Source organism: Anomaloglossus baeobatrachus, chromosome 2 (genome assembly GCF_048569485.1).
Source record: "Anomaloglossus baeobatrachus isolate aAnoBae1 chromosome 2, aAnoBae1.hap1, whole genome shotgun sequence".
NCBI classification, from domain to species: domain Eukaryota; kingdom Metazoa; phylum Chordata; class Amphibia; order Anura; family Aromobatidae; genus Anomaloglossus; species Anomaloglossus baeobatrachus.
The window spans coordinates 159343843-159363105 of record NC_134354.1 but is presented as its reverse complement, the minus strand read 5'-3'; the positions used below and the strand labels follow the sequence as shown (position 1 = coordinate 159363105).

Below are 19263 nucleotides of genomic sequence, written 5' to 3'. Positions count from 1 at the left end.
AAATAGTTACTGAATAATATTTCCCACATGTCTACTTTCTGAAACATTAAAAAATATATGTTAGGAAGTCAGAAGGGTTCAAAGTCCATCAGCAATACATTTTTCCAACAAAATTTACAAAACCGTTTTTATAGGGACCACATCAAATTTGAAGCGACTTTGAGAGGCCTAAGGGACAGAAAATATCCAAAAGTAACATCATTCTAAAAACTGCACCCCTCACACTGCTCAAAACCACATCCAAGAAGTTTATTAACCCTTTAGGGGAAAATGAAAATTTTACTTCTTTACACAAAATTGTTACTTTAGCCTCAATTTTTGTATTTTCACAAGGATACATGGACCATAAAATGTATTGTGTAATTTTTCCTGAGTATGCAGATACCACATATGTGGTGGAAATCAATTGTTTGTGCGCATGGCAGGGCTTGGAATGGAAGGAGCGCCATTTGACTTTTTGAAGGCAAAATTAGCTGGAATCATTAGCGGATAGCTATACTGTGAAGTTCCACCACAAGTGACCCTATTTTTTCAACTAGACCCCTCAAGGAATTTATCTAATGGTTGGTGAGCACCTTGAACCCCCGGGGGCTTCACAGAATTTTATAACACTGAGCTGTGAAAATGAAAAAATAAATTTTTAACCACAAAAATGGTGCATTAATGCCACTTTTTTTAAATTCACTACGGTAAAAGGAGATAATGAGCCATACAATTTGTTGTGTAATTTCACTGAAGTGCGCCAGTACCCCATACGTGGTCAAAAACTACTTTTGAGGCATAGTACAAAGTGAAGAAGGGAGCGCCATATTGGACTACAGATTTAGTTGGAATGGTTTGCGGGTGCCATGTCACAGTGGCAGAGCCCCTGAGGTGCCAAAACAGGAGAAACCCCCACAAATACCCCATTTTACAAACTGCACCCCTCAATGAACTCATCCAGGGGTGCAGTGAGCATATTGACGCTACAGGTGTGTCACAAACGTTTATACTACAGGATGTTGAACTAAAAATAATTACATTTTTACCGCTAACATGTTATTCATTATGGGAATAGGTACAAAAGGCTCCATAATGTGTTACACAATTTCTCCTGAAAGTAGCAATATCCAATATGTGACTGTACAGTACTGTTTTGCCTCACCGTAGGACTTGGAAGGTAAGGAGTGCCATTTGATTTTTGGAGCACAGATTTTCCAAAAATACTTTGCGGACTCCATTTGCAGAGCCCCTAAGTGCCGTAACAGAAGGAATACCCCCTCAAATTACCAATTTTTGGAAATTACACTCCTCTGGGAATTCATCTATTAGTGTAGTCTATTTAGTCTCCGGAAAACACCCATGGTGTCAAGCACAGTGAATGTTGCAGAATTTAAAATTGCAAACAAGTCCTTGTTGTGCTGAGTACATTATAGTGCCTGTACATTGTGCCCAGCTCGTGCTTCTGTAAACCTGCACCCTGTATATTTAAGTGGGCCCTCCTCGCCAACAATGCCAGACATGTGGATGCTAAATGTGGTTTAGGCACATTGTGGGGCTTAGAAGAGAGGGTGCATTTGAATTTGGGAGCATTTGAATTTTTTTCTGTTTTACTTTCACTCACAGATTAGTAATGTGGGGGTCTCATAGACCCTCCTTTTCACTAATCTATGGCTTAGTAGCAGCCGTGAGCTGTGATTAACCCCTTATACGCCATTTGCCACCACACCAGGGCAATCTAGAAGAGTCTGGTAAAGTTCTGGGATTGTCGCAGCTAGTGGATGTGACAGTCTTGGGAGGCTGCAGGCTGCTATTTTTAGGCTGTGGGGTGCCCAGTAAGCATGTGTCTTCCCAGCTTGAGAATACCAGCTGTCAGGCTTTATCATGGCTGGGTATCAAAATTTGGGGGGGGAAACCACACATAGGTTTATTTAATTATTTATTTAAATAATATAAAAAAAAAAAGCCGCATGCGGTTCCTCTCATTTTGATATTCAGCCACGATAAACGTGGCTGGGGGCTGCAGCCTGTAGCCGTATATTTTATCTGTGCTGGGTATCATAATATGGGGGGACCCTACATCAATTTATTTAGACAGGGTCTGTGATTGGAAGTGTCACTCTGGTTGCAGTCAGATGCACCCCCACCCTATCAGATTCCAGTGAGCGGGGCAAGCAGTGCATAAGCATGAAGGTAAATGAGAAGCCCAGGAGCAGTTACAGACGTTCCGGAGCCTCTGTAAGTACAGCCTGCTTGCTCCTGTCCCCTCCACCACTATTTTTATTCGCCGGATTTTGGTCCCCATAGACTTATGTGGGGACCGGCATTCAGCCAGATAACCAAAATCTCTTCCAGGCCGGAACCTTTTTTTTTTTTTTTTTTTTTTTTTAATCCTTTTAGGTCTGCCGGTCTTGGTTATCTGCGAGTCTGCCCAAGACTACTAGAGAGGTAAATCAGAATCTATATAGTCGTGCATAAGAGCAGGATACAGCATACAATACCAATTGAACATGCCATATAAAAATAACATACAAGATAGATTGTAATCTCAAATGCTGCACATAGCATAGATTAATAAGCATCAAAGGAATTAATCGCCCAGACAGTGTCAAAAATAGGGCATCATATATGTAGTGTTACACTAATATTTATACGGTATATTAGATTATATGTGTGTATGTATGTCCGCTAAAGGAATCCGCACAGTCACATTCACAATCACGAAATTTTGCACAGACACTCCATGTGACTCTGGGAACGTCATAGACTATGTTTTGACAGGAACATTTAACCCCGTGCTTTGCAGTTACTCTCCAACAAACCTGCCTCCATTGAAGTCAATGGAGCTACAAGCTATAGGTTAATAGCAGCTGTGAGTGGTTGCAATAGGAACGAAAGACAATCCTAGTATAACAATCTTATGTGTGAGGTAATAAGATGTCAGTAGAGAAACCGAGAGAGACAGAGTAAGAGGCAGACAGGGAAAAAGCCAGAGATACAGAAACAGACAGAGAGAGAGAGACAGTCAAAGTGACAAAGGCAGACAGACACAGGGAGAGAGACAGACACTCAGAGACAGGGGCCAACAGAGACAGAAAGACAGGGAAAGAGAGAGAGAGAGAGAGACACACAGACGGGGAGGAAAGAGACCGTTACTATCCCGAGCAACGCCCGGGTACTACAGCTAGTATAATATATAATGTCGTTCAGAAGAGTAAAATGTAGTATGAAAACCAATTAGACATGTCACATAAGATCATAACTTATGACATAGATTGCAAAATCAAATGCACGACATACCATAGACTAGTAAGTCCCTCAGACGCCAACGTACATTTCGCTTAAGACTTTCTTAAGGAGTCCTTGAGAAAGCCTAAAGCGAAACGTACGTCGGAGACTGTGGGTTTTTTATTCCTGTAGTGCTCAGTTATCTATGGCATGTCCTGCATTTCATATTACAATCCATCTTATGTGTTTTTACATTTATATACCCTGTTCATTTGCCACTGTAGGCTGTATCCTGCTCCTATGCACTACTCTATATATCCATTATAATAGCATCTTTATCTTGCCCTGTTCCTGATACCTTCCTTTTGTTTTTACTATTGTGTATTTGCTACCCCTTTTGTATATATATCTATTTTTAAAATTTTTGAAAAAATAAAATCATATTTTTACAATTAAAAAAATCTTGTGGTTCTTCACCTTATCTTTCATGTGGATATATATTGTATCCTGTAGCAAAATGTATTTTTAACACCTAATCAGCAACCTAAACCTTGTGCAGGTGCGGAGCGGAGATAAATGTCGAGCGCTCTGATTTCCACTACTTGTCTTCTGTTTACAGACATTGTTTGCTGCATCTAAGCTGAAGGTCTTTGATAAGTTGAAAGATAAAGGTGCGCTGAAGGCCATGGAAATTGCAGATAAGATTAATGCTTCCGTACATGGAACTGAAAGGCTTCTTGATGCTTGTGTTGCCCTTGGCCTGCTGGAGAAAACTCATCAAGGTGAATCTTAGTGGTAATTTATTTCTATGTAATGTTGTAGTCTTGAAGACCTTAAAATGAGAGCGAGAAATCTATCAGGATATGGTAGCAATCCTAGCCACAATTGGTTTTCATAAGGGAAACGAATATTGCTAAACTTCATACTAGTTTCACCCTTCGGCTGAGTTCAGACTTTAATTTTTGATGGTTGTTTGCTAACATACAAGGCAATGATGTTAAAGGGAAACTGTCATATAAAAATAGTATCTGATCTGCAGGCTGTGTATTACACAGCAGGAGGAACTGATCACATTCATATACCTTTTTTGTGGCAACTGTTTCAATATAAGGGTAAGTTCACACACTGAATTTTTCGCGGCGTTTTTGCGCAGTTTTCGGGTGCGTTTTTGCTCAGAAAACTGCATGACTTTGCTTCCCCAGCAAAGTCTGAGTTTTCACTTTTGCTGTCTGCACACAGCGTTTTTTTTTCAGCTGCGTTTTTGTGGTGCCACAAAAACGCAGCATGTCAATTATTCCCGCGTTTTTCACTGCGCTTTTCATCCATTGAGTGCAATGGGATGTTGAAAGACGCAATGAGAAACGCAAATAGGTGCGTTTTGGTGCGTTTCTAAGACCAAAAGCGCAGCTATAAACGCAGGAGGTGGGTAGTAAAGTGACCATGTACAGGAAGAGGATTCCTTCTGTCAGTAAACACAGAAGCGTGAATCCTCACCGCCGCTTCCACCTCCAGTCCTGTGCATGTCAGCTGCCGTGCGGCGTCATGTCTGGGCGGGAGGTGGAGGCAGCTGCGAAATCAAAAGTGAACAGTAGAAAAAAAAATGTCATACTCACCTGTCTGCAGGGTCCCGGTGCCATGCCTGCTCCCAGCTCCTCCTCCCGGTACCGCCGCTCCGGGTGTGTGCAGTCTCCCCGGGTACGTATGCCTGCAGGATGCAGGACCTGGCGATGGATCACCTGATGCAGTCACCTGACGCATCAGCTGATCGTACGTCTCGGGCTGACGCCAGCGCCCGGACGGCTTAACCTGTCAGCGGATGCCGTCACGAGACTTCATCCCTGATTACCGGCAGCTCCTGCAGCGATCGGACGGGATCAAACTCCGCTCCAGGAGCTGCCGGTAATAAGCACATAAGTGAGTATTATTTTTTTTTTTTTTTTGCACCGATGCATCATCTGATTGTATAAACAGCATTTATGCAATCAGCTGATGTGTGATGTGCTTCAGGCACTTGAACCTGACACATCATCTGATTGCTTTGCCTTCCAGCAAACCGATCAGATGATATTGGATCCAGATTGGACGGCGCGGGACCCCTTGACCCAGGATTACTGCGGAGGGGGGTTCTTTATTTCAATAAAGATGGAGTCACTCATTGTGTTGTGTTTTATTTCTAATAAAAAAAAAAAATTCTGTGTGTTGTGGTTTTTTTTATCTTTACTAGAAATTCATGGTGGCCATGCCTAATATTGGTGTGACAGCATGAATTTCGGGCTTAGGGCCAGCTGATAATATACAGCTAGCCCTAACCCCATTATTACCCAGTGAGCCACCCGGCATCATGGCAGCTGGAAGAGTTGGATACAGCGTCAGAACATGGCGCTTCTATGAAAGCGCCATTTTCTGGGGTGGCTGCGGACTGCAATTCGCAGCGGGGGTGCCCAGAAAGCATGGGCACCCTGCACTGTGGATTCCAATCACCAGCTGCCTAGTTGTACCCGGCTGGACACAAAAATTAGGCGAAGCTCACGTCATTTTTTTTTTTTAATTATTTCATGAAATTCATGAAATAATTAAAAAAAAAAAAAAGGGCTTCTCTATATTTTTGGTTCCCAGCCGGGTACAAATAGGCAGCTGGGGGTTGGGGGCAGCCCATACCTGCCTGCTGTACCCCGCTAGCATACAAAAATATGACGAAGCCCATGTCATTTTTTTGTTTGGGGGGGCAAAGAAATCCTGCATACAGTCCTGGAAGGAGGATGCTGAGCCTTGTAGTTCGACAGCTGCTGTCTGCTTTCTTGCATACACTATTGGATGGAGGATGCTGAGCCTTGTAGTTCGACAGCTGCTGTCTGCTCTCCTGCATACACTATTGGATAGAGGATGCTGAGCCTTGTAGGTCTGCTCCCCCTGACTCTCCTTCCAGCATACAGTCCTGGATGGAGCATGCTGAGCCTTGTAGTTCTGCAGCTATCTGCTCTCCTGCATACACTATTGGAGAATGAAGAACATATTGAAGAAGGAAATGACATCAGACCTTTTTTTTTGTTCACTGATAAAAAACGCATAAAGACGCAGTGAGCAAAAATGCAGCAAAAAACGCACCAAATCGCGGCAAAACACGCTCGTTTTTTTGACGCGTTTTTTTTGATGCGGGTGTGTTTGTGCGGTTTTTGCCGCAAAAAACGCACAAAAACGCAGTGTCAAACGCAGTGTGTGAACCTAGCCTAACTTGTAATTTACTCATTGACATTCCTGATAGGAATGGATATGGATAGAGGTACAGTGGGCAATCCTACTAGTGATTGACAGTCTTCCCTGTACGACCATGCATGTAGATATGGCTGTCACACACTAGTAAGGCCGCCCACTGGACTCATCAACACAAAAATAAATAAATTCAATGAAGGAATTGAATTACAAGTTATATTTAACCCCTTCACAACCGAGGATTTACCAGTACGTCCTCAATCATGAAGGGGTGATCGCCGCCGGCTGCTGAGATGAGCCGGTGGCAATCCCTGCACATGTCTAATAATTTGAACAGCAGACATGTGCGGCTAACAGGCGCTGGCAGAGCCGCGATCCACCCGCACCAATTAACACCGACAGCACGATTTAAATGGTCATGGCGGGAAAATTGCCTTTTCCTGCTGCCATCGGAGGCCCCATGACGCAATCACGGGAGCCAATGGTTGCACTGGTAGCAATGGGCCATGTTATTACTCTTGTCGCTCGCTATCATGATGTAGTTCATGTTACAGCCGGCAGAGTAGTTGCTTTTAACAGGAGAGCAGCATTTCTGTTGATCAGAGCTGTGCACTTGTGATCAACTGAAATAAATCAGCAATCAGACTTCTGATCCTTAGGGACTGGTAAAGTGAAAAAAAAAAAGGTTTTAAAAAAACCTAAAAGTTAAAATCACCCCCCCCCATTTGCCCCATTAAACATTAAACTGTTAAGAAAATAAAAAAAAATACATATATTTGGTATTGCCGCATTCGGAAATACCCGATCTATCAAAATATAAAATCAGTAGACCTGATCGGTAAATGGTGTAGCGGCAAGGCAAAAAAATTCCAAACACCTAAATTATGTCTTTTGGTTGTCACAAATTTTGCGCAATATGCAATAACAGGCAACCAAAACGTAGCATCTGCACAATAATGGTACAATTAAAAACATCAGCTCGAGATGCAAAAAATAAGCCATCACTAAGTCCCAGATCCCAAAAAATAAGAACGCTACAGGTAGCGGAAAATGGCGCAAAAAGTGCGCCACATTTTTTTGACATTTCAGAATTTTTTTAACCCCTTATATAAAAGTACACCTATACATGTTTGGTGTCTACGAACTCATACCAATCTAAGACATCATATCAACACATCAGTTTTATCATATAGTGAACACTAAATAAAATACTCAATCGTGCAATCACTTTTTTTTTTTTTGCAATTTTTCTGCACTTAGAGGGGGTTTTTTTCTGCCATTTTCCATTATGGTAACACTTATGATTTCATTTAAAAGTACAGCTCGTCCTGCAAAAAATAAGCCCTCATATGGCAGGATTTAAGGAAAAATAAAAAAGTTGCGGCGAAGGGGAGCAAAAAATGGAAATTTGCCCAGGGCAAGCAGTTAAACTTTTAAGATAAAAACAAAAAACATCTCATTCTGCTCAACCTTTCCTTCTTTATGCCAGGATTTCCACAGATCGGACTGCATGTATTGCGCCACAGGTTCCCTTGAAATCTATATCCCATTGTATGCCATTACTTTGTTTTCACACCATATTAAAGGTGGCCATACACATTGGGCTCTGTTCACATTAGTACTTTTAATTCAAATATAGGCGCAGAAAAACAATAAATAATTTAAAGGAGTTGTCCGACATAAACTTCAAAATTTTTGTACACTAATCTGTGCTGTATTGTCATAAGTCACCCCTACATTACTTTTTTTTTGTTTTCTAACTTTTGTTCCTCTTGAATTATCCCTTTATTCTCTGCAGACAGTTTATTTACATGCAGCTCAACCAAACATGACATGCCTGACTGGTGAACCTCACAGTCAGAGCTGGCACCGCCTGCCTTCACTGTCCAGCCCCGCCCCCTGCATACTCATTGGCTGTCAGAATTCTGCTCAACGCTGACATCATCACTCCAGCAAAGATGGGCACATTACTACATTATATGTGCGGTGGATGTGAGGTGATGGTGCTGCACAGATGATATCACTGCTCTGTATACCAATCATTGGTAGTACAGAGCAGTGATCCTGCTTCTCTGATCTGTGACAGCACAATCCCCTCACATCCTTTGCACATCTAATATAGTAATGTGCCCATCCTGTAGTAATGTCCCCTTGGGCTCCTCTTCTTGTCGCAGTGCTGTCTTGTAGAATTGCCCCCTAGTCTGTCAGTCTTCACACATAAAAAAAACAAACAAATACTCTTAACCTCTCCTCGTTCTCTCGGTGTCCTGCCTCTTGCGGCCACAGCCCCCTCCTTGTTGATCGAGGCCTGTGCAGGGGCCGTGCAGTCAGCGCTGTATATCAGATGACTGATCTCCAGGCATGGTGCAGAGCCGAGGTCTGTATACAGCTTCTCCAGTGATCTGCTGCTGCCTCTGATTGGCCGGCGACTAATCATCGCTGTATACAGAGGCTCTGCAGAGCGCGCTGGAATCTGGCATCTGATATACAACGCTGACTGTACGAGCCCCCAGCACAGGCCGCGTTCAGCAGGGGGGGGCATTTGCCTGTGCGCTGCCAGCAGCATGGGTGCTGCATGCAGCGTACAGGCAACGAGACCCCTTCACTATGGAATGTGTTTAAGGGTGCAGGGAAGGGGGTGGGGACACCACGCACTGTACCTGCCAAGCAGGGTGGGTACATGATGTCGCTTGTGCTGCCCGTCGACTGGACAGGCACAGAAGCTCCTGCACTTGTCGTGACATCACATGAAGCAGCAAAATCATGGTAGGAGCGGTCACATGACCACTCTGAGCCGGGGAGAGGGGCTGACAGCAGGGCAGGTAGGTAGTTACTATCTACTTACCTGCCCCAACGTAGCCCAATAGTTTAATGACAAGAAAAAGTCAAAATAAGCCGGATAACCCCTTTAATCTGCCAAAATCCACATAACCGTAACCTGCATGTTCTCTAACACATTCTGTTTGACTCCTGTTATATTTGTATTACTTAATTTAGTCCTGTGGCTTTAGGCAAATACCTGTATTTCTTATGACGGGTTCTCTAAGCTGCTGGCAGAGTATAACACATGAACGTCCCAGAAGTCTTCATAGTCTTGTAGGGGTCTGAATGTGTGTCAGTGTCTGTTAGTGCTAGCCGTGCCATTGTGCACTGCCATTATTACCGTTCCAGCACCATAGAGGGAGATGGCTGTCACCAACCATTGTGTGTAACTAAATCGGTGATTTATTTCTTCAGTCTGACTGGTGGAGGTCTCCTGTAATTTAATTTCTGCACTCTGATATCCCCTTATTTTAGCCTCAAAAGGCTGAGAGCAGCGTAATTAAGCGGCAGATATCCTGATTCCAGTGATGTATCACTTACTGGGCTGTTTGCCGCTGTTCTGCTAGTTATTGTCTATCTGCTGCAGATCTTTGAATGCTGAAATCTGTATAACCCTGCCCTCACCACTGATTGGCAGCTTTCAGTGTACTCTGTGCCGGGAGTTGTGATTCAGTTCTCACATGAGTCATTCACAAATGTGACATTGGCCTTATGGGTTTAGTTTTATTCCTGTTATGTTGTGTGTGTGTTTTTTTTTTTTTTTTTTTTTTTTAATATATATATATAATATATATATATTACATAATTTAACTAACTTTTATTAACTCTTTGTGGCGAAATATCGAAAATAAGGACTCAAAGTAATATTTTAATTTTTTTATTTTTTTACTTTTTTTTTTTTTTTTAAATGTTTTCACCACTTAAGTGGGTGTCATCTCTGGAGAGATGACGAGTTTTCAACAAGGTTCCTTATCAGAGGCAGGATTTCAATAACTTGTATTGCCCCTATATACAAAGGATCCAGCAATCCCAATTGGCGAGGTCACACCTGACCCTGCTCTCCACCTTTTCACAATGACCACTGCACATACTCATTACACTCATTACAAAAAATATGGTAAGAATCTGAACCTAGTGTCTCTGTACATGTGTTGTTTCCTGAAACAGGAAGTTGGAGCATTAAAGTGGCCAGTGTGAAATCTTGAGCTGGGCTCCATAGAGAGAGCTGAATTGTAGGATCCTCGCTTTTTCTGGATTTTAGATTTGTTGCCTTCTTTTTGGGTTTTTCTAGGAATAAAATATATATTGTTAAGCATGGGACAGTGATAACCGCTATTAGAATATGTTGTCACTTTGGTCGGGAGTGCATTCTGCTAGTAAGGACGAGCGCATGGTTGTAGCAGCCGTGACTCTGTCTGCCTCCTTTATGACATTACATTGTTGTCGACTGTATTTAAATAATTTTCAGGGACACGTCGCTGTGTAGGTGTTTTTAAAGATGTTATGAATAAATGCTGTCTAAAAGGGACCTTGATGGAAAATAGCAGTCATAGCGAGCGTACTGATTTGCTTTACAATGGGCATATATGTATCCTCAGTATTTGTACTCTGTAACCTGCTACTCAATGAAGACTTACAGATCAGTTCAATCATTTGTCCCCAATCTGTAATGGAGCACAAATCTGAATCCATTTTCACCCCTCCTTTTTTGGATTTCAATATTTTTATTGAGATAGAGAGATATATAATATATATATGTGTATGTGTGTATATATATATATATATATATATATATATATATATAATATATATATATATATATATATATATATATATATATATATATATATATATATATATATATATATATATATTTATTTATATTTATATTTATGATATGTGTGTGTATATGACTTTTATGCATATCATAATTTTGGAAAGAAGGAGAGCGGAACTTTATTGATGAAACATGGGGAAATGAGGTTCACCTCTCCTTTTTTTTTATTAGATCACTGATGGGGGGGGGGGGAATAACCTAAAAAAAAAATTAGGAAGTAATCTGCCTACCATACCACAATTTGCTCACACTTGATATGCAGATTGCTGACTGTGGAAAGTCACCGCCAGACCTGACTGCGCAGAACATGATTGTCTCCCGCTAACAGCGAGCGCTCACAAATTGTCCCAAGAGCTCGCTCTCTGGGGCGGTGCTGTGAACTGCAGGAGAATGTTTGCACTACTGTGGGGGTCATCGTTTCCCTTTTAGGAGCGGTGTTACTGCTGCTCTTCAGTCTGTCCGTCTCATATACACAGCTCTCTGCTATAATCCCGCATGGGATCACGCCATTTACAGCACTGACAATCCTGCTGAGTGAAGCACAGCCGCACTGACACCTGCTGTAATAAAGTAACACTATGGCCCGGCAATGGCAGAACAATTCTCCTTCATTCTCCATACTTTCTCCACTTGTGATCTCACAAGTTATAAAATCACGCTGCTTAGAGCAGACCTAGTTTGACAATCCTGCTGAGTGAAGAGCAGTGGCAGTGACACCTGCCCTAATATCGGCCTACTATATGGCCCCATAGTAGCAGGATATTTCTCCTTCATTCCAATGCACAGTGTGATCTTGCCAGCTTAGCACAGAGCAGTGTACTGATATTGATGCAGAGAGGAACGCAGCAGTCCTTGGGCCTTTGCTTTAGAAGCATGTGTAGTGTACAGAGAAACCTGAGAAGCCATGCCATAAACAAGACTGGTGTGTTTTTTTTTAAAGGGAATCTGTCAATAGGATTTTGCTATTCAATCTGATGTAGGGGCTGAGACCCTGATTCTGGTAATGTCACTTCCTAGTCTCTTGTTTCAGTAAATTCACTGTTGTATTAGAAGAGATTATCACTAGCAGACTAGTTGTCATATGCCTCCTAGTCAACTGTACTTTGTAACCACGCATCCAACACTGATTAGCAGCTTTTTACCAATCAGTGGTGTAGCAGGGGTCATACAGAGTGCAGCATTAAGCGACCCAGGAGATCTGCAGCAGAGAAAAGTGATTTTATCAGAATGACAGCATGCAGTTCTTTAAGTGACACATCGCTGGAATCAGGGTCTCTACCCCTACATCGTGCTGCTCTCAGCAGTCCAGTGACAGATTACCTTTAGCAAAAACAAAGTGATTTCAAAAATTGTTTTTTAGATGGGTACAAATTTACAAAAGTAAATTTCTATCTAACATAAACACATAAATACATTTAATTATTGATAAATGGTTTAATTTGTGATGGGTCTTCTATAAAGCACATTTGACAACAGATTGTACTAGCCAATAAAAGTACAACATAGTACTGCCCCAATATTAATAGTAGTGATGAAAGAATACACTGGACACATAGAGCCCTATCCATCAAGAATTAAGTTGTTTACGTCGGTCTTGGTGAGAGGCCGTCCTGGGGTCAGACGCTCCTGATTCATGGAGATGTGTATGCCTCCGCATGAATCGAGCACCGGACGAGTGGCGTGCGCCTTGCCACAAACTCTACTCCAGTCCCTGCTGGAGTAAGATTTGTTTCATATCGACCGCCACTGCTGCTCATGAATTTGATGAGTTGCGGTCACCATATCCCCATCCTGCTCCAGCCCCACCCCCTTTGTCTGAGCTGGGCAAAAATGGCGTGAGAAAGACAAAAACATAATTTTAGCACAGTCTCCAGTTGAACCAAAATAATTGAATGTCACGTACGTGACGAGTATGGTCTACCCAGTACCTGGTAAACCCCCAGATGTTGTTACAACACACGGAACACAGGGTCCACGTTACAACGGAGGTCCCTGTCGCTAGGGAGGGGGGCGAGGGGGCACATCCTGAACTCACCTCAAGCGGACTGCTGAGCTCCCTGGCGTCCCTGTACAGTTTCTTGCAACCAGTCGCCAAGCTGGATACCTTAGGTCCTCAGCTAGCCGTCCATGCACCCTGACTAGTACGTAGGCTGACAAAATCACTAGACTCACTACTACAATATAGAAACAAGGAAAGGCATACAAACAGGGGAAATAAACACGCTAAGGAAAAGACACTCCAGGCGGCTTCAGTGCAGCAAACACCACTGCTGCACACAACACCACAGACTTCTTCCAGAGTAGGCTCTTTGTAAAGTGGATCACATAGAAACTGAATCCTCATTTCTATCACAGGCATCATGTGATCAGATCACATGACTTAAATAGGGAAGGGGAGTTATCCCAAAGAGCCACACCTGAGATTGGCAGCTGCAGCCAGGCAGGAAAGGGTGCTTAACTCTTACAGCACCACAAGCAAACAGATGTTAACAAGTGACTGCAGTGAACCTGCCAGCGGCAAGGCGCTGTGACCTTCTGACACCAGATTCACTGGGGGTCTGCACCTGAGCTAGATACAGTCATGACATGCGACATTTCAAAGCTTTTCGTAAAAGCTTTGATAAATCAGGCCCATTTGGGTTTAGAAGGAGAGCTGTGTCCCTGCCTCCTCCTCAGTGGGAATTGGAGGCTGGCTGGTGAAAGTTCCCCTGCACAGCATCCCGTCAGCCACTCATAGAAGGGTGGGGTACGTTGGACTTGCTTACCCTGACTAACCCATCCCCTCTTCTGACTGCCATCGGGTAAGCAAGTGCAGGGCATCCCAAGTGGAGGGGATATCCATACTCTAAATGTTATACTTTTATTTCAGTCTGACTTTTTAATGTGGCACTCATTAGGATGGATGCTCTCGTCACATAGAATTTGATTGGAATGTGATTTCTCTTTTATTTTATAGAAGGAAAAATGGATACATGTATGTAATCTAATTGCTGTTGGCTGTGTAATATAGAAATGCGAGAAAGCTCGGTGTGAAACATGTCGGTAAACTCATTTGCTTCAAGGCCGGCGTGTTAGACTGAAATAAGTGGGGAGGGAGGCCGTCCTCCTTTAGTTTACCTAGTGCAATGTCTATGTTCGGTGTGCTGCACAGTGTTTGCACCTCTGGCATGGTGTGAGGATATAAGCCTCTGTCTTATTTTTTAGAAAATATGGCCGTTTCGAACTGTATAAAAATCTGCTATGTGATGTGACAATTACATTATTTCTTCTTTTCTCTTTTTAGTTTATAGTAACACAGAATTAGCCAATACATATCTGGTTTCAGATGCAGAATTTTCAGTCCATGAATATATTCTATTCTCCAATGACCATACGTGGTCCCATTTTACACATCTGGAATCCACCATAGTTGAAGGAGGAAGCCATCATCATCATCATCATCAAGCCGGTCATAAAACATGTGACAAGGTAAACATGAGAGAACCTTTTTGGGTCGTGTATTGTTCCTATATTCAGTTTTAACAGTCTCCTGAAACCTTACTTTATTTTAAAGCGAACCTTCACCAACAAGATTAAATGTGACTAAACCTTTCTCATGTACAGTCAAAAAACCCGATGCTTGTCCTACTTTTGCCGTGACTCGTTTTGTTTCATTGGTGGCGTGAGGCATGTGGAGCTCTGTAGAAAGTCTGTACCGCACTTATTTCTTTTTCTGTTCTGTTTCCCCATAATGTTAAAGGTAGTATTTGTGAAGTGTAAATATAAGTCTGAAAATTGTGATGTGCATTTATATTCAACCCCCTTTAGTTCGATACCCTTAGTTTTGAGTAACCGGAAGTCACCTAGTTAGTAAATTAAGTCCATCTGTGTGCAATTTATTCTCAGTATAAGTACTGCTGTACTCAGAGGTTTGTTTGATACCATTAAGGATCAAACCGCATCATGAAAACAAAGGCACACACCGGATAGGCCATGGATAAGCATGGCGAAAAGTAAAGCGGGGTTCGGTTAAAGCAAAACAAAATAGCTCTGAATATTTAATGGAGGAATCCATCATCTAAAACTGGAAAGAATAACGTACACTTGCAAACCTTACAAGACATGGCTGTCCACCTAAACTGACATCCAAAGCAAGGAAAGCACTAAATAGCGAAGCAGCCAAGAGGCCCATGGTCAGTCTGGAGGAGCTTCAGATTCACAGCTCAGGTGGGAAAGTGTGTGCCAAGTCCACAGGACAACTGCGAGTTGTATAATGTACAAATCGAAGTGCAACAAGAAAACAAGCCATTTTGGAAAGAGAGCCATAAGAAGTCCATTTTGCAGGCTGCAGAAAGCGATGAAGAGTATACAACTAGCATGTGGAAGAAGGCAATCTGGTCAGATTTGACAAAGTTATAGTATTTTTGAATTCAATCAAAAAAAGTTCGGTGTGGTTGGAAACTAACGCTGCATATCACACTGAAACCCTATTCTCACTGTCAAATATAGTGGTTGCAGCACCATGCTGTGGGGAGGCTTTTCTTCAGCAGCGCCAAGTCAGAGTTGTTGGAAAGATGGCTTGAGCCAAATACATGATACTTCTGGAGGAGCATTCAAAGGAATTTTGGTTTCAGGTGTGATTTGCATATTGCCCATCCCTGTTCCCTGCCACAGGTGAGTTTGTTTCGAGCATTTGCTGCTCGTTCTCAGTTTTTTTTTATCCACAATTTTAGAAAGGTGCCAACAATTTTATCTTGCCCATCTTTGATGCTTTGTGTCCAATTTGGCTTTTTTAGTCTTTTTTTTTTTTTTTGTTTTTTGTGTGTCTGCTGTTTCAATACACATAAATGAACTGAACATGTGTATGACAGAACGTGTAATAGTAATAATTTTCTGGGAGAAAAACTTCATTTTCTGAAACAATTTTAAGGGTTCCAACACTTACGGCCATGACTGTATGTACCATAATGGAATATTGTCCGCCATGTTGGGTCATTGCTTCTCCAGCCTAATGGACCACACAAGTTCAGAATGTCAGGATTACAACATTTCCGTATATATTATATTGCATGACCATTTAGTGAAATGCATACAATGCCACATTTGGAGTCCTGAGTATTCTATTCTGTTGCTTGTTTGCAAATTGACAATGCAGTATTGAATTTGGCAAATCAGAGAATCCCATCCTTATAACCATTTGAAATGAAATCTGATGTAAGCTCAGCAAGATGTGCATCATTCTGATTTGTTCTGATTGCACCACGACGTTGTGCCACTAGAGCGCGCTCAAGATTTTTACATTTTTGCTTTGTACTGGAAACTTTACATATATTTTACGATACAAGAACAATAGCCGTTTACAGAGGAAATATTCTAGGTCAAATACTAATAATGGTCTCTAACTTATATGGTCTATAGTGCCAGAAGTATTGGGACTCCTACATATTACACCTACAGGAGCTTTTATGACAACCCATTCTATATCCAAAGACATTACTATGGAGTTGGTCCCTCCTTTTCTACTTTAACGCTTCTGGAAAGTCTTTCTATAAAATTAAGAACAGGTCTGTGTGAATTATTTTCTATTTATCCAGAGGAGCATTTCTGAGGTTAGACACTGACGTTGGATGAGAGGACCAAGATTGCAATCTCTGTTCAAGTTTATCCCATATTCAATGGGGTTGAGGTCAAATTCTTCAACGACAGACTCCCCTCCCCCCTCATCCGGATCCGTCCTGCTTGGCTCCCAACACTGCCATTAGGAGCTTTGTTTTTTTACTGGGACACAGTCCTGCAGGAATAGAGAAGGTCTTTCCCCAAACTTCTATAATAATGTTGAAAGTTACAATTGTCCAAAATGTCTTTTTCTTCGAAGGAAAACCCTTTTAATGCTTTAGTAAACAAAGTTAATTTTAATCATTAAAATTTGGAATAACAAGTTCCACAATTGGATGTGTTTGAAAAAAAAAAAAAAAAAAAAAAGTTCCTGTGCGGAGATCTTATATATGTGTCCCTGCTGTGTACTGTGTAATGGCTGTGTCTGACCGTTCAGGGACATGGTCTGATCATACCACATCTCCTGGGCCGGGAAGGAGGTAAAAAAGTATAAAGACGTTGTAGTATGGGATTTCAAATTATTCTTTCTTTGAAGTAAAACATTTTTTAAAAACCGGTAGGTTAAATGTTTTACCTCACAAAAAGAATCAGCTGTGATCCTGTGCTGATTTCTGTATACTGTTTTGCTTCCTCTCCAGCCCAGGAGATGTGGTATGATCAGACCATGTTCCTGTACGGTCAGACACTGCCATTACACAGTACATAGCAGGGGACCATGTATATGATTATCTCAGCACAGGAATGTTTTGGAATTTTTATGATAGTCCCGGGAAGCTCTCATGTGTCACTCTGTACCTGCACTTATATCAAATTATTGTTCGGTTCATTTCTCTGGTTTTTCTTTTAGTTTCTTGTACTTTGTACAAACAATGGTGTGGTTCCCCTTCTTTGAGTTGGCATTTAGTCCATCTAGCTTTGCACTGGCCGGCGTCTGAACAGTTGGGCCTGTGTCTCCATGTACGCCAGCCCATGTTGAGGCCTTAAGGCCGCTTTACACACTGCGATATCGGTCCCAATATCGCTAGTGTGGGTACCCGCCCCCATCTGTTGTGCGACACGGGCAAATCGCTGCCCGTGCCGCACAACATCGCCCAGACCCGTCACACATACCTACCTGCCCGGCGACGTCGCTGTGACCGGCGAACCGCCACCTTTCTAAGGGGGCGGTCCGTGCGGCATCACAGCGAAGTCACTGAGCGGCCGCCCAATAGCAGCGGAGGGGCGGAAATGAGCGGGACGTAACATCCCGCCCACCTCCTTCCTTCCGCATTGTGGCCGGGAGGCAGGTAAGGAGAGCTTCCTCGTTCCTGCGGTGTCACACGGAGCGATGTGTGCTGCCGCAGGAACGACGAACAACTTCGTTACTACTGCAGTAACGATAATTGAGAATGGACCCCCATGTCACCGATGAGCAATTTTGCACGTTTTTGCGACGATGCAAAATCGCTCATCGGTGTCACACGCAACAACATCGCTACAGCGGCCGGATGTGCGTCACAAAATCCGTGACCCTCAACGACTTTAGAGCAGTTAACCTAAAATGTCCCTTTTTTGGATTTCACTTGCATCTCTACCTCAATACCCCGACCTATGAATATCAATACGTTTTGTTAAGGGTTGCTGTGCAGTGACATGACAGAATATGGTGCAAGCTTTTATACAATGTCAGGAAATTCTTTAGGCCAAATGCTTTGTTTCAATGCATTTATGCTAAGTAATTGTCTATAATTGTTTTTTCTTGGATTATCAGCGGATTTGGATGTAAGCCACATATACTTCACTCCTCCCTTAATGTCCTGGTGGATTCTCTTAGGCACATAGTAACTTTCCCCATGTCCTATATTTTGAGAAAAACCTTAAGATTTTTGAAGAAATCTAATTCTTTAAATGCCTAACTGTACCCCATTTTAGCGAGCAGGTGCCATAGCAGAAATCTGACAGTAGCGCTCCCAGGCGGTGGAACCCCGATGATCAGCGGTTGCTACATACTGTGACTGTGGGATGCAGCATGTAGATAGTAGTCAGTCACTATCTGTTGTTTCTAGTGGGCACTTGTAGTCCATGTGTCTAAGAAAACATTGTCCATTACTGGCCATACACATTAGTTACCTGGTGGCTTTTTTTTTACCCACAGATACATTGGCTGAATGTATCTTTACCCTTAGTAGGGAAGTGGGACTAAAGGTGATTATCACTTCTGACGACTGCTGATCTCTGTGGGCACAGAGGGACCTGTCAGATGAAATCAAACTGCCCAGTCCTCTTCTTTAACATTTGCCATGCGTGAAGAGTTTGGAGGCCCCTTCATTCATATTTGATGGCTTCATGACATAATTTCCTATTTGGTGCTGTTAAACCTTTCCCTCCATCGACCCTGTAATTCAAATTGAAAACTTGACTTTTCATGGCAATCCTCTAGTAAATATTTCTTGTTCACTCTTCATGAACATTTCTTCTGCCTGTCTGTGACTCGCGCCCCCCCCCCCCCCCCCACCCACTCTCCCCCCACAACCACCAGCCATCCCACAGAAGAAGATACAGACTGGTGGGACGGAGCCCCAATGTCATCCGTGCTGGTCCATCAGAAGAGG

At 42.5% G+C, this 19263-nt stretch overlaps 1 protein-coding gene across 2 annotated transcripts in view; it reads left to right on the top strand.

Annotated features, from left to right (window-relative positions):
* Nucleotides 1-19263, top strand: part of ASMTL (acetylserotonin O-methyltransferase like) — a 140313-nt gene that overhangs the window by 108826 nt on the left and 12224 nt on the right. For both annotated transcript variants that reach the window (XM_075335461.1, XM_075335460.1), the window contains 2 exons: nt 3827-3989; nt 14361-14545. In XM_075335461.1, coding sequence (XP_075191576.1) covers nt 3827-3989; nt 14361-14545 — 348 coding nt within the window. The remainder of the gene's footprint in view (nt 1-3826; nt 3990-14360; nt 14546-19263) is intronic.